This window comes from Pinus tabuliformis, chromosome J (assembly GCF_031772625.1).
Source record: "Pinus tabuliformis cultivar Carrire ecotype Pingquan chromosome J, CPIR1, whole genome shotgun sequence".
Classification (NCBI taxonomy): Eukaryota; Viridiplantae; Streptophyta; class Pinopsida; order Pinales; family Pinaceae; genus Pinus; species Pinus tabuliformis.
Genome location: NC_142295.1, coordinates 1361057199 through 1361070925, shown reverse-complemented (window position 1 = coordinate 1361070925; position 13727 = coordinate 1361057199). Strand labels below are relative to the sequence as shown.

Below are 13727 nucleotides of genomic sequence, written 5' to 3'. Positions count from 1 at the left end.
TGATATAATGTTTTTTAATATATTCAAGATACGACAACCAACTGGAATAGTTTCATTAGTGTAAAATCATTTATTTATTTTTGTGACCTTACTCATTTTATATGTGGGATGTGACTTTTAATTTAATATGAATTTTTAAATTATAATGAAGTATTTGCGATGTAATGTTTCGTATTATTGGGGCAGTTGAGTTTGAAATAGGATACTGAGTTCGAATAGTTTACTCATTTATAATAATTTATTTATGAGATTGGTTGTTAGTGATTGAAGTTCATACTTCAAGCTATCCCTACATTTAGATTGATACCCATCACATTGTTAGTTTATAATTGATGAAGAATTTTGAAATTCGATTAACATGAAAAAAATGGAATTAAAAAGTGATATTTTCGGTTTAAATTGAATAATTTTAATAATAAAATTTTATTTTCAAAGTTAGAATGATTCTAATGAATTAATATATATTTTAATTAATAATAAGTGATATCACTGTCTTTTTCTAGGTAGGCATTGACCTTTGTGATCAAACAATTCGAATATTTTGAAATTTTTGAGTGGTATGGATTTCTAATGCTTCACATGTCTTTTTTATTCATTTTGGGTTTTTCTTTTCACACATATTGTAGTTTTATGGATTTTTTTGGTAATTGTAATAACTTATATACCAGTTTAGATCCATTTAATACTGGATTTATCATGTTCCTAGAGGGATCAAATTCCAGAGGTGCAAACTTTCTTTTTGGTGTGTAGAACTTGAGGAAAGGTTTTCACTTCAAGGGATTTGATCCCTCGAGATGCATGATAGATTTGGTGTTAGATGGATCTAAGCTCGTTTTAGTTGAAGGAAACAATATCACATTGTTAGATTATCATTATTATGTATAATTGATATAAAATTCAAAATTCCCATTATGTTTTCTTTGCTTGGCATGAACATATCATTCTCTTGTTTATTTTGGTATGTGCTACTTTCTCTGAGTGGTTTGTGTGTTTATCTATTTGGATTTTGCTGGTAATGTTTCTGAATGTTACAGTTGTTGTGTTATATTTTTATGTGTATATAATTGTTTATTAGTAATTAGTTGGTGATGAAGAAGGGAGACAATCTTGTCAATGGTTTGCAGTAGGATTGATATTGCACATCTATTTCATTTAATTTTAGGTATCACAACTTTTGACAACTAATTAATTCTAAATAGTGTTCCTCTAAATATTAGAAAATATACCTTGAAGAGTAGTTTTAATAATTTACTGCGTCAGGATTACTCTTGAAATAAATTGTTTATTTGTTTATGCTTGAAATAATTTATTTCCTTCAAAAATATTTTGATGATTTTTTTTATCTATAATATATTTTTCAAAATCAAGAACTAATGTATTTTTGAATTTTTTTTAATGAGTGGCCACATTTATAAAATCTTTACCTTATTTGATTCTCCAAACAACTATCACATCTCCTTCAAGAATATTTTGATTTGTTTTGATGTTTATAAAATACATTTTCCTCTTATAAATATTTTGAATACATTGTTGTATGCAATTACTCTATTAGTAATTTTGAATGTATGTTTTCAAATATATGTAATTGTCTCTTAGTAATTAGTTGGTGAGGAAGAAGGGAGACGATCTTATAAGGATTAATTTGCACTTTGCGGGAGGATTGATTTTGCACATCTCTTTCATTTTAATTTTAGGTATTGAATAGTTTCCCTCTATGGATTATTAAATATATCTTGAAAAATATTTTCTTAATGCAAGTCAACAAATGATATTAGAAATCAACATCTACACTGAAATCAATGTGTCTTATGATTAGAAATCCACATCTACACTCAAATCCATGCTATACACTGAAATCCATGCATCTAGTGCAAGGAATGAAATAGGATTAGAAATCCAAATCTACACTGAAATCAATGCATATAGTAATCAAATATAATTAGAAACAAAAATCTACACTAAAATCAATGCATCTAGTGCAACAATCATATAGGACTCGAAATCATCATCTACATTGAAATCAATGCATTTAGTGCAAGAAATCTTCTTCCCTCTCTCCCCCATCCATCTAATCTTGAAAAGTATTTTTAATAATTTATTGTCTCAACATTAACAACATCTAATCCATCTAATGGAAGCAAACAAATAGGATTAGAAAGAAACATCTACATTGAAATAAATGCATATAATGCAAGAAATCAAATAATATTAGAAACCAGCATCTACACTAAAATAAAAATAAAAAATCTAGTGCAAGAAATCAAATATAATTAGAAATAAAAATCTACACTAAAATCAATGCATCTAGCACAAACAATCAAATAATATTAGAAATCGACATCTATACTAAAATAAAAAATCTAGTGCAAGAAATCAAATATAATTAGAAATCAACATCTACACTAAAATCAATGCATCTAGCACAAACAATCAAATAATATTAGAAATTGACATCCATCTAGAGTAAGCAATCAAATAGGATTAGAAATCAACATCTAAACTGAAATCAATGCATCTAGTGTCAGAAATCAAATATAATTAGAAATCAACATCTACGCTAAAATCAATGCATTAGTGCAAGCAATCAAATAGGTTTAGAAATCATCGTCTACACTGAAATCAATGCATATAGTACAAGAAATAGTCTTCCCTCTTTCCCCCCTCCATCTATATCTATATCTCCCTCCATCTCTCCTTCTTTGTCTCTCTATCTCACCCACCCAGAGACACACACACACTTTCTATCTCTCACTTCTTCCCTTTCTTCACCTCCCACATATATCTATACCTCCCTTTGCCTCTCCTTTGTCTCTCTATACCACACCCAAAACATGCACACTCTTTCTCCATATATGTATATAATTTCCTCCCTCTTCCTCTCTCTCCCCCATCTATCTCTCTTCCCTCCTGCTCTCCTCTTTCCCTCCCTCTCTATCTCCCTTATCACTCCCTCTCTCTCCACCTTCCTCTCTCAATGTATTTCTTCTTACCTCCCTTTCTCATTCCCTCCAACTCCATCTCTCTACCTCCCTCTCTCCTTCTCACTCTCACATTCTCTCTCTCTTCCTTCCTCTCTCTCCTTTTCTCTCTCACCTCACTATGTCTCTCTTCTCCCACCCACTCTCTCTTCACCCTCCAACCGTGGCACTATCTCCCTCCCTCTCTCCTTCTCTCTCCTCTTCCCTCTTCCTTCCATCTCTCATTCTTTGTCTCTCTATCTCACCCTAAAACATACACACTCTATGTCCATCTCTCTCTTGTCACTCCCTCTCTCTCCATCCACTCTTCTCTCTCTATGTTTTTATTCTTTATTTAATCTCCATAACTCCCTTATCACTCCCTCTATTTCTCCACCTATATCAATTTATGTCTTTGTTCTTCCCTCCATATATATATATATATATATATATAGATATATATATATATATAGATATCATATTAAATTTAATATTTTATTAATCTAAAGTTTTTAAATTTAATAATATTAATATTAGATTTAATAATGTTTTTTATGACATGATAAAAAAAATATAATAAAACTACATCAAATTAATATTTTCAAATATTAGAACTTTGATGTGGAAATATTTATGTTTTTAAAGACATTAATATATCCATAAGATATGGTTTTCCCTATTCATTTTACAAATATTTAATCAAAAGAAATCTTAAAATATTTTGGAGTAGGATTTTCCATTTTTTGGGTTTGAATTAACATTTTTCCTTTAATTTAAGAGATTCTATTAGCTTAAGTAGATCTGAGTAAAGATGTTTAATATTTTACCTAATTTGAAATTTTAATGCGGTAAAAAAAATTGTTAAAGTAAATTTATGTTCCATTCAAATTAAAGGAACTACTAAATGCATGAGATAATTTATTATCCATTCAAATTATATATAATAATACATAATTATATTTTAGTAATTAATCTTAGTCCATTGATAAGATTAAAAAGTTATATATAATTTAAAATTCAAGCTAATATTTAATGTTTTGGCCAACATTTATAAAATATGAAGTTATATATAATTTAAGATTCAAGCTAATGTTTAATGTTTTGGCCAATATTAATAAAGCAGATGAGCAGTGTGGAGTACAAGGGACAAAACTTCGAGCTAATTACGTTCAGCACAGGAAGATGACTGTGTGCGGGGCTTCCCTTGGCTAGTCGGATGGTCCATCTGTTGCTAGCGTGGCTCCTCCATTCATTTGAGTGGGCACTTCCCAAGGGCGCGAGTGTCGGGCCGATATGGCAGAGAGGTTTGGAATCACACTGGTTAAGGCGCTACCATTGGCCGCGATTCCCATGCCACGCCTGCCCTCTCAAATGTACTACTATTTGTTTATGGCGTCGTCTACCGAGGCGGAGGAGGATTTGCCAAGACGATAAATAGTGATGTGAATCCAGCGTAAAAAATTCAATAAATTTGGTAGAATCAGTATTTTAATCATTTTTTTTTATGGTAGAAATTCATTCAGTCCTATAAAATTTCTGAGCCTCTAAAATTTTGAAATTTAATAACTGTAATTTGGATTTACAAGAATCTTGCAGGAATTTATCAAAACATATGGTTACATCACTGCTTAGTTTATATCAAAACTCTCTCAATTATGGTTGCCTATGGAACAATTTTTTATATTAGAAAAAATTTATGGAATATTGTATTAATTTTTTTTAGATGTATTATAATAAGAAGAAATGGAATTTTGGCCATACAATTTTTAGTAATATTGTGATTTTTTGTCATATCCCCAGTTTCTTATAAATATTTTATTTTTACTGCAATCAAAAAAACATTATCTTTTGTATGAACTTATACTTTATTTAATTGATGGAAATTAAAAAAATAGGAAATGATGATAATGATGAATTCTAGATGTAACTTCTGTGAAGGAAGTTAAGTCATGGGTAAATAAAAGAAAAAAAAGAAACAGCTGCAAACCCTAACTGCTCCTTTCCCCAACCGTGGAAATGTTTTCCAGGAAAAGGAGGGGGGCTGCGCTGTAGAGGACAGGCAGCAGGAGGAAAGGGAAAAGAAAAAAAAAATTATTCTACCATGTCTGGTGAGGACCAGATGGTTTCCAGCGCAGAGCGCTGCAACTAGCAAAGACAGACGTCTTTGTGTAAGCTAGGGGGGAGACGGGTCTCGAAAGACAGTCTCAAGGTCGGGTGGAATTGACTAGCTGCAAAGCAGTGTGGACCAGATTTAAAAAAAAAACATATTAAAAGGGGGAGCTCGCATAGAAGGAAAACACAGGTACACAATCTTAACCAGACCCAGAAGAAAAAAACAAAAAAAAGAAAAGAAAGGTAGAAGTTCTCTTTTGTAGTTGTAGTTTTCTGGGTTAGAGAAGCAATTCTTGGTTTAGGTGGCTACTGCCGAGTAACTGTGCATTTTCTGTTTTTATTTAAAGGGGACAAAACTTAGATTTGCCGGTGGTCGGTCTCTGTTGTTGATAATCTTTCTTTTCCTGTTATTTTATTTTATTCTTTAACAAGAGATATTTTCACCGTAGTAATGAATATCAATTTGGAAATAGAAATAATATTAGCGATATAACGTACTGTCAATTGCAGGATTTCTATCAAATAGGCAAGACATTATTCTGAGTACAGGCACTTTGCTGTTGAAAGGGGGATTACATTACCAGGTAGTCGAGGGGTCTCCCTCTGAAAACTAAGAGCCCCTATAGGGTTAACCCCAGTAGAAACGGGTCTGGACGGCTGTTGCAAGGCTCTGGTCTATTACTGGAAGCTACAGCAAGTATGCGATTACGGAGAAAACTTTCCCAGAGAACCTGAACCCCTGGGTAAAACCCTGGCTCAGGTTGGTGAGGAGACGAGTAAAGGGTAGGGAGAGCAAATCGTAGGTAGGGATTATGTTGTATGCGGGACCCGCAACCCAAAGACAAGGGGGGGCTCGACAGCGGGATCCTCCTACAGTAATTGTTGAGAAATATTGAACGGTGGAAAACAAATAACCTACAGGACGTGGTTACCTTTACTAGAAAATCTGAAGACTGAAGATTGCAATGTAAAAAGCAACTTAATTAACTACAAATGAAAATTGTGAATTTGGCAAGGAACAGGGTCACAGTATTGACCTCTAACCCCAAGCTCGTCATTTCAAGAACACTGTATATGATTCATTATTACAGTACATAGGGAATGCAAAGAATGAGTAAAACAATGTTTGAAATTGGTATAGATAAGGTCTATGAAGTCCATAACTGTAAACTGTAAACATATAAGGTCAAAGAGCAGGACTGCAAACTGTAACACATATAAGGTTAAAAGCGCATGACTGTAGTCTATAAGCATATGTAAACATTTTGACAGATATATGAATAAAATTTATTCAGACAAGGTTTATACTGGAGGCCGAGGCCTTTTTACCCAGCGGCGAACCACAATCTATCCAAAACAAGAGTAGAATCCTTCAAATTTAACGACGAAAACACTTACATTACAGTATAGGAAATAAAAGACTCGGACGTTGAGTTCAGGTGCTTTTTAATGCATACAACCGGGTGGAAATCCTCAACTTTATACATATTCTGAAACCTATCAGACTATCAACTAAATTTCAGGGAGTCGGCAACACCTTTGGGCGTGAGCATACCTATCTACGGACTCAGAGCACTGCCAGTGTAAATACATACTCGCATCGGGTGAGAGTGAATGCCTCCAGTCGACACGAGCCTTGAGCTGAACAAGCCTCCTGCGTATGAAATCATGAGCATAAAATATGGTTAACACAATTGTTGCAAGAAACCCTTAGCTGCCTTTGAACGAGAGAATTTGCTTAAACAAAAAAATATTGACAGACAGTATGTAAAAATAAACCGGGTTACCTGTAAAGCCTGGAAGGCCTCTGTCATGCAAATCTGAAGCTAACCGAAACAGGGAGGCGAACCATGGAGTAACCTGGAGCAGATCCATAAGGAGCGGCATAACCAAATGAGAGTTCTCTCGACGGAACCTGAGGATCATGAATTCCCAGGTGAGGTCTCACCATTGGATCAATAGATGAGAGCTTCATCATTGATCTGGCGGGGATTCCGATTGACATTATTGTATCTGGACAATCTACCTCAGGTTTGTACAGAGTAGCGCCGGTGAAATTTATTCCCATCCTGACCTGGCATGACATGTCAAGCGGGGAAAATGGTAAATGTTAGATTGTAATAAATGAGATGCTGAGTGGTCGAAACCAGCTGTGTAATGCTCCAAGAACCTGCCTCATCCTCAGAATTTTTGGGGTAATGAGAATTAACTAAAATCATTTCCCAAGAAAAAATTTTCATACGATAACCAACTCAGCTATATGCCATAACTTTTTGTATATGCGGTAAGTTAATTTTAACGGGGGTAGATTTTTTTTTTGTGGGGATGTTACAAGTGGTATCAGAGCTATGTTATGAAATTGTGGCCTTTGGGCATTGGACTGTGAATCTGCACTTAGTTCATCTTAATGAGTAAAAGAAATAGTTAATGTAATAACTAATTGTTGTCGCATGTTGTGGTAAGCACAGGTAAACAAGGTATTGATAGTATGAGGAGAACAGACAGCGGGATACACCGGTTTGTGGTATGCCAAGGACCTGTAGCGAAACCTGGAGGCAACCCTAAATTATGGGTCTAGCTGGGTGAGGAGGCACGCAACACCAACTTGGCAATTTTGGAAACTGTTCAGGAGCTGAAGAATGAAATGGCCCGATTACGGGAAGATAACGGCAGGTTGGCTATGGAGTAGGAAAGGATCATAAAAAGCCTATCTGACAGACAGAACCGGCAGCCACCGAATCCTAGCTTTGAGCAACAAAGAATGTCTGGGGAACAAAATCACCCCATCAATCCCGAGGAGTTAGAGGGAAGGGATGAGGAACGCTCGGATAATATCTGCAAACAGTAGACATCCAAAAGACAACAGATTGAATTACAAGGGGAGTTCCATAAAATCAAGCCACCACATTTCGATGGAGAACAGGAGGAAGCATCTGAGGCCTGGTTAATAAATATGAACAAATACTTTCAGTTGTATGAATACGATCATAACCTCAAGGCACGATTGGCCATTTTTCAGCTACAGGGAAAGGCCACCCTGTGGTGGGAGGAAGTTAAGATGGTAAAAGGGGTAAGCGAACAGACTGTCACTTGGGAGAAATTTCAATGATACTTTAAGGAAAGGTACCTGACTGAGCGCTTCTATGACGAAAAAGCAAGGGAATTTCATGACCTGCGTTTGGGGCAGCAAACTATGGATGAATTTATTACCCGTTTCACTTCTCTACTCCGCTATGTGCCTTATATCTGAGAAGAGAAAGCTAAGGTACAGAGATTCGTTAGCAGACTACCTGCAAGTATGCGAGAACGAATTGAATTTGACAACCCGAAGACGATGGACGAGGCTATACGCAAAGCCTGAATTTTCTACCAACATAACAAGCAAAAAGGAGAACTTCAGGGTAAGAAATGGGGTGATAAGAGAAGCAGTAAACAAACTGGTGGTATTAAGAGCAACCGTATCGGAGGTAATAGAGGATTCACTAAAGGGAAAACCAACAGAAACTCACAGAAGAGTTCACTCCAAGTAAAGTCCCCCAATGAGTCCAGAATTAATGATCAATACGGAAAAACAGTCAACGAGGGGACAACGAGACCCCCAATGCAGTGTTGGGGCTGTGGAGGCCCTCATTATGTAAAAAATTGCCCTCAGCGAAAGGGAGCCGAGCAAGTTTCGTAATTCTATGAAGCCTCAACCGTTGGTGATGTAGGAAGGAGTCTGCCAAAGATTAATGCCACTTTGGAGGATCGTCAGGCAGAATACCAGCCTACCATGGTGGAATTCGAAGGTAAGCTCTCAGACCTTGCTGTGTCTGTTTTAATTGATCCTGGTGCAACGTTAAGTTATATTAGTCCTAGGATTGTGGAGCACTGTAAGTTACAATCTGTTAAGTTCAAGGACCCCTGGCTAGTTCAGTTGGCCACAGGGGCAAAAAGGCGGGTAGTGGCTAAGGTCAAAAACTGCCCATTAAACATAGCAGGACAGTCAATAACAACAGATTTAAATGTGCTCCCCCTTGGCTCGTATGACATATTGATTGGTATGGACTAGTTAGAAAAACACTGGTCAATAATCAATTGTAAAACCAAGACTATTAGTTATAAGGACGAGCTTGGAATAAAACAAGAAATGCAAGTTATTAAACGGCCAGTACAGATTCGGCCCATAACTGCCTCATAGTTAGCCAAATGCATCAGAAAAGGATGTCAGATTTATGCTATCCAAGTGGGGTATGCTGATTCAAAGAATAAAATAGCCACATTGGAGAATATTCCTGTGATACAAGAATTTGCCGATGTGTTTCTGGAAGAGATTCCTGGGCTGCCACCCAAAAGGGACATAGATTTCACCATTGAATTGGTGCCAGGTGCAGCCCCGGTCTCTCGTGCACCCTACAGAATGAGTGTACCAGAATTGACAGAGCTGAAGATGAAATTACAGGAGCTGTTGGATAAAAAGTACATTCGCCCCAGTGTGTCCCCTTGGGGAGCTCCGGTATTATTCGTCAAGAAAAAAGATGGGACACTCCGCATGTGTATGGATTACCGCCAGTTAAATAAGCTGACAATTAAAAATAAGTACCCCCTACCCCGTATTGATGAACTGTTTGACCAGGTAAGGGGGGCAACATTTTTCTCAAAGGTTGATTTGCGGTCAGGTTACCACCAAATCCGGATTAGAGAGGAAGACATAGCTAAGACAGCTTTTAGAACTCGGTATGGCCACTATGAATTTGTGGTATTACCTTTCGGATTGACCAACGCCCCCGCCACTTTTATGTGCCTGATGAACAGTGTGTTTCATCGATATTTGGATAAATTCATGTTGATTTTCATTGACGATATATTGATTTACTCCTAGACGATGGAGGAGCATCAAGAGCATCTCAGGTTAGTATTGCAAACCCTCCGAGAACACCAGTTATACGCTAAGTTCAGTAAATGTGACTTTTTCAAGGAGCAGATATAGTACTTGGGCCATATCATCACTAAGGATGGGATCGTCGTGGATCCTGAAAAGATAAGGACCATCATGGAATGGCCAATACCCAAAGACGTGGCGGATATCCGATCATTCATGGTGGTTATGGACAAGCTAAGCAAGTCAGCACACTTTATACCCGTGCAATCTACTTACCGGGCGGTGCAGATTGCTCATGTGTTCATGCAAAACATATTTAAGCTGCATGTTTTACTGAAGGCAATAGTTTCAGACCGGGATGTAAAATTTACATCGGCCTTCTGGAAAACACTGTCTAAAGAATTAGGTACGCAACTGAACTTTAGTACAGCATATCACCCACAAACTGACGGACAAACAGAGCGAGTGAATAAGGTGGTGGAAGATATGTTAAGGGCTTATGTGATGCAGCAACCAACCAAGTGGGAGGACTATCTTCACTTGGTTGAGTTTGCATATAATAATGGCTATCACACATCATTGCAGATGAGCCCTTTTGAGGTGCTGTATGGGCGGAAGTGCCGCACCCCCTCAAGCTGGAGTGGACCGGAAGACAGGTTGATGTTGGGTCCTGAAATGCTCCAGGAGATGGAGGAACTGGTTAAAAAGGTGCGTTCTAATCTGAAGGCAGCCCAAGATAGGCAAAAGAATTTTGCTGACAGGAAAAGAAGGTTTAAGGAATATCAGGTCGGTGATCATGTATATGTGAGAATTCGAGCACGGAAAAGCACTTTACAGTGGAGTGGGTGTGCTAAGTTAGCACCTCGATATTGTGGACCCTTCCAGATTTTAGCAAGGGTCGGGCCAGTGGCTTACCAGCTCGCTCTGCCTAGTCACATACGAGTCCACAACATTTTTAATGTTTTTGTGTTAAAGAAATATGTGTATGATCCTAAACATGTGATTAATTGGCAAGATATTCAGGTGAGAATTTTCTCCAGTAAAACAATTTACATGTTTCCTTTTAAAGGAAAGACTGACTTAAGAAAGTTGCTTGTTGCAGGTAGAACCGGAAGGAGAAATCCGAGTCAAACCGTTGAGCATCATAGACCGGAGAGAAGTCACGCTACGGAAGCGGGATATTACCCAAGTTAAAGTGTAGTGGCAGCACTTTGGGCCAGATGAGGCCACTTGGGAGGATGAAGAGCTCATGAAACAGGCTTATCCAGGGCTGTTTACAACTGAAAGACATCGAGACGATGTCTAAATTCAGGGGGGAGATGTCATATCCCCAGTTTCTTGTAAATATTTTATTTTTACTGCAGTCAAAAGAACATTATCTGTTGTATGAACTTATACTGTATTTAATTGATGGAAATTAACAAAATAGGAAATGATGATAATGATGAATTCTAGATGTAACTTCTATGAAGGAAGTTAAGTCATGGGTAAATAAAAGAAAAAAGAAAAAAAATAGTTGCAAACCCTAACTGCTCCTTCCCCCAACCATGGAAATGTTTTCCAGGAAAAGGAGGGGGGCTGCACTGTAGAGGACAGGCAGTAGGAGGAAAGGGAAAAGAAAAAAAATTATTTTACCATGTCTAGTGAGGACTAGATGGTTTCCAGCGTAGAGCGCTGCAACTAGCAAAGACAAACGTCTTTGTGTAAGCGAGGGGGGAGATGGGTCTCGAAAGATAGTCTCAAGTTCGGTTGGAATTGACTCGCTGCAAAGCAGTGTGGACCAGATTTAAAAAAAAACAGATTAAAAGGGGGAGCTCGCACAGAAGGAAAACACAGGTACGCAATATTAACAAGACCCAGAAGAAAAAACAAAAAAAAGAAAAGAAAGGTAGAAGTTCTCTTTTGTAGTTGTAGTTTTTTGGGTTAGAGAATTAATTCTTGGTTTAGGTGGCTACTGTCGAGTAACTATGATTTTCTATTTTTATTTAAAGGGGACAAAACTTAGATTTGCCGGTGGTTGGTCTCTGTTGTTGATAATCTTTCTTTTCCTGTTATTTTATTTTATTCTTTAACAAGAGAGATTTTCACCGTAGTAATGAATATCAATTTGGAAACAAAAATAATATTAGTGAGATAACGTACTGTCAGTTGCAAGATGTCTGTCAAATAGGCAAGACATTATTCTGAGTACAGGCACTCTGCTGTTGAAAGGGGGATTACATTACCAGGTAGTCAAGGGGTCTCCCTCTGAAAACTAAGAGCCCCTATAGGGTTAACCCCAGTAGAAATGGATCTAGAAAGTTGTTAAAAGGCTCTGGTCTATGACTGGAAGCTACAGCAAGTATGCGATTGCGGAGAAAACTTTCCCAGAGAACCTGAACCCCTAGGCAAAACCCCGGCTCAGGTTGGTGAGGAGACGAGTAAAGGGTAGGGAGAGCAAATCGTAGGTAGGGATTGTGCTGTATGCGGGACCCGCAACCCAAAGACAAGAAGGGGGGGGGGGGGGGGGGGGGGGGGGCTCGATAGCGGAACCCTCTATCTACAGAAATTGTTGAAGAAAGATTGAACGGTGGAAAACAAATAACCTACAGGACGTGGTTACCTTTACCAGAAAATCCGAAGACTGAAGATTGCAACGTAAAAAGCAACTTAATTAACTGCAAATGAAAAATTGCGAATTCGGCAAGGAACAGGGTCACAGTATTGACCTCTAACCCCAAACTCATCATTTCAGGAACACTGTAGATGATTCATTATTACAGTACATAGGGAAAGCAAAGAATGAGTAAAACAATGTCTGAAATTGGTATAGATAAGGTCTACGAAGTGCATAGCTGTAAACTGTAAACATATAAGGTCAAAGAGCAGGACTGCAAACTATAACATATATAAGGTTAAAAGAGCATGAATGTAGTCTATAAGCATATGTAAACAATTTGACAGATATATGAATAAAATTTATTTAGACAAGGTTTATACTAGAGGCCGAGGCCTTTTTACCCAGCGCACAGTCTATCCAAAATAAGGGTAGAATCCTTCAAATTTAACAACGAAAACACTTACATTACAGTATAGGAAATAAAAGACTCAGACGTTGAGTTCAGGTGATTTTTAATGCATACAACCGGGTGGAAATCCTCAACTTTATACATATCCTGAAACCTATGAGACTATCAACTAAATTGCAGGGAGTCTGCAACACCATTGGGCGTGAGCATACCCGTCTAGGGACTCAGAGCACTGCCAGTGTAAAATACATACCCGCATCGGGTGAGAGTGAATGCCTCCAGTCGACGCGAGCCTTGAGCTGAACAAGCCTCCTGCGTATGAAATCATGAGCATAAAATATGGTTAACACAAGTGTTGCAAGAAACCCTTAGCTGCCTTTGAACGAGAGAATTTGCTTAAACAAAAAAAAAAGATTGAACAGACAGTATGTAAAAATAAACCGGGTTACCTGTAAAGCTTGGAAGGCCTCTGTCATGCAAATCTGAAGCTGGCCAAAACAGCGAGGCGAACCATGGAGTAACCTGGAGCAGATCCATAAGGAGCGGCATAACCAAATGAGAGTTCTCTCGACGGAACCCGAGGATCATGAATTCCCAGGTGAGGTCTCACCGTCGGATCGATAGATGAGAGCTTCACCGTTGATCTGGCGGGGATTCCGATTGACATTATTGTATCCGGACAATCCACCTCAGGTTTGTACAGAGTAGCGCCGGTGAAATTTATTGCCATCCTGACCTGGCATGACATGCCAAGCGGGGAAAACGGTAAATGTTAGATTGTAATAAATG

At 37.7% G+C, this 13727-nt stretch overlaps 1 protein-coding gene across 1 annotated transcript; it reads right to left on the bottom strand.

Moving 5' to 3' along the window:
* Positions 1-6866: 6866 nt before the first annotated feature.
* On the bottom strand, positions 6867-13519 carry LOC149232445 (uncharacterized). The gene is made up of 3 exons (XM_089376488.1): positions 13388-13519; positions 13192-13250; positions 6867-7143 (listed from the first exon to the last, which is right to left on the bottom strand). The coding sequence occupies exons 1-3, from the start codon at positions 13485-13487 to the stop codon at positions 6880-6882; spliced, it is 423 nt and encodes a 140-aa protein (XP_089232614.1). The 5' UTR covers positions 13488-13519; the 3' UTR covers positions 6867-6879.
* Between the last annotated feature and the right edge of the window lie 208 nt (positions 13520-13727).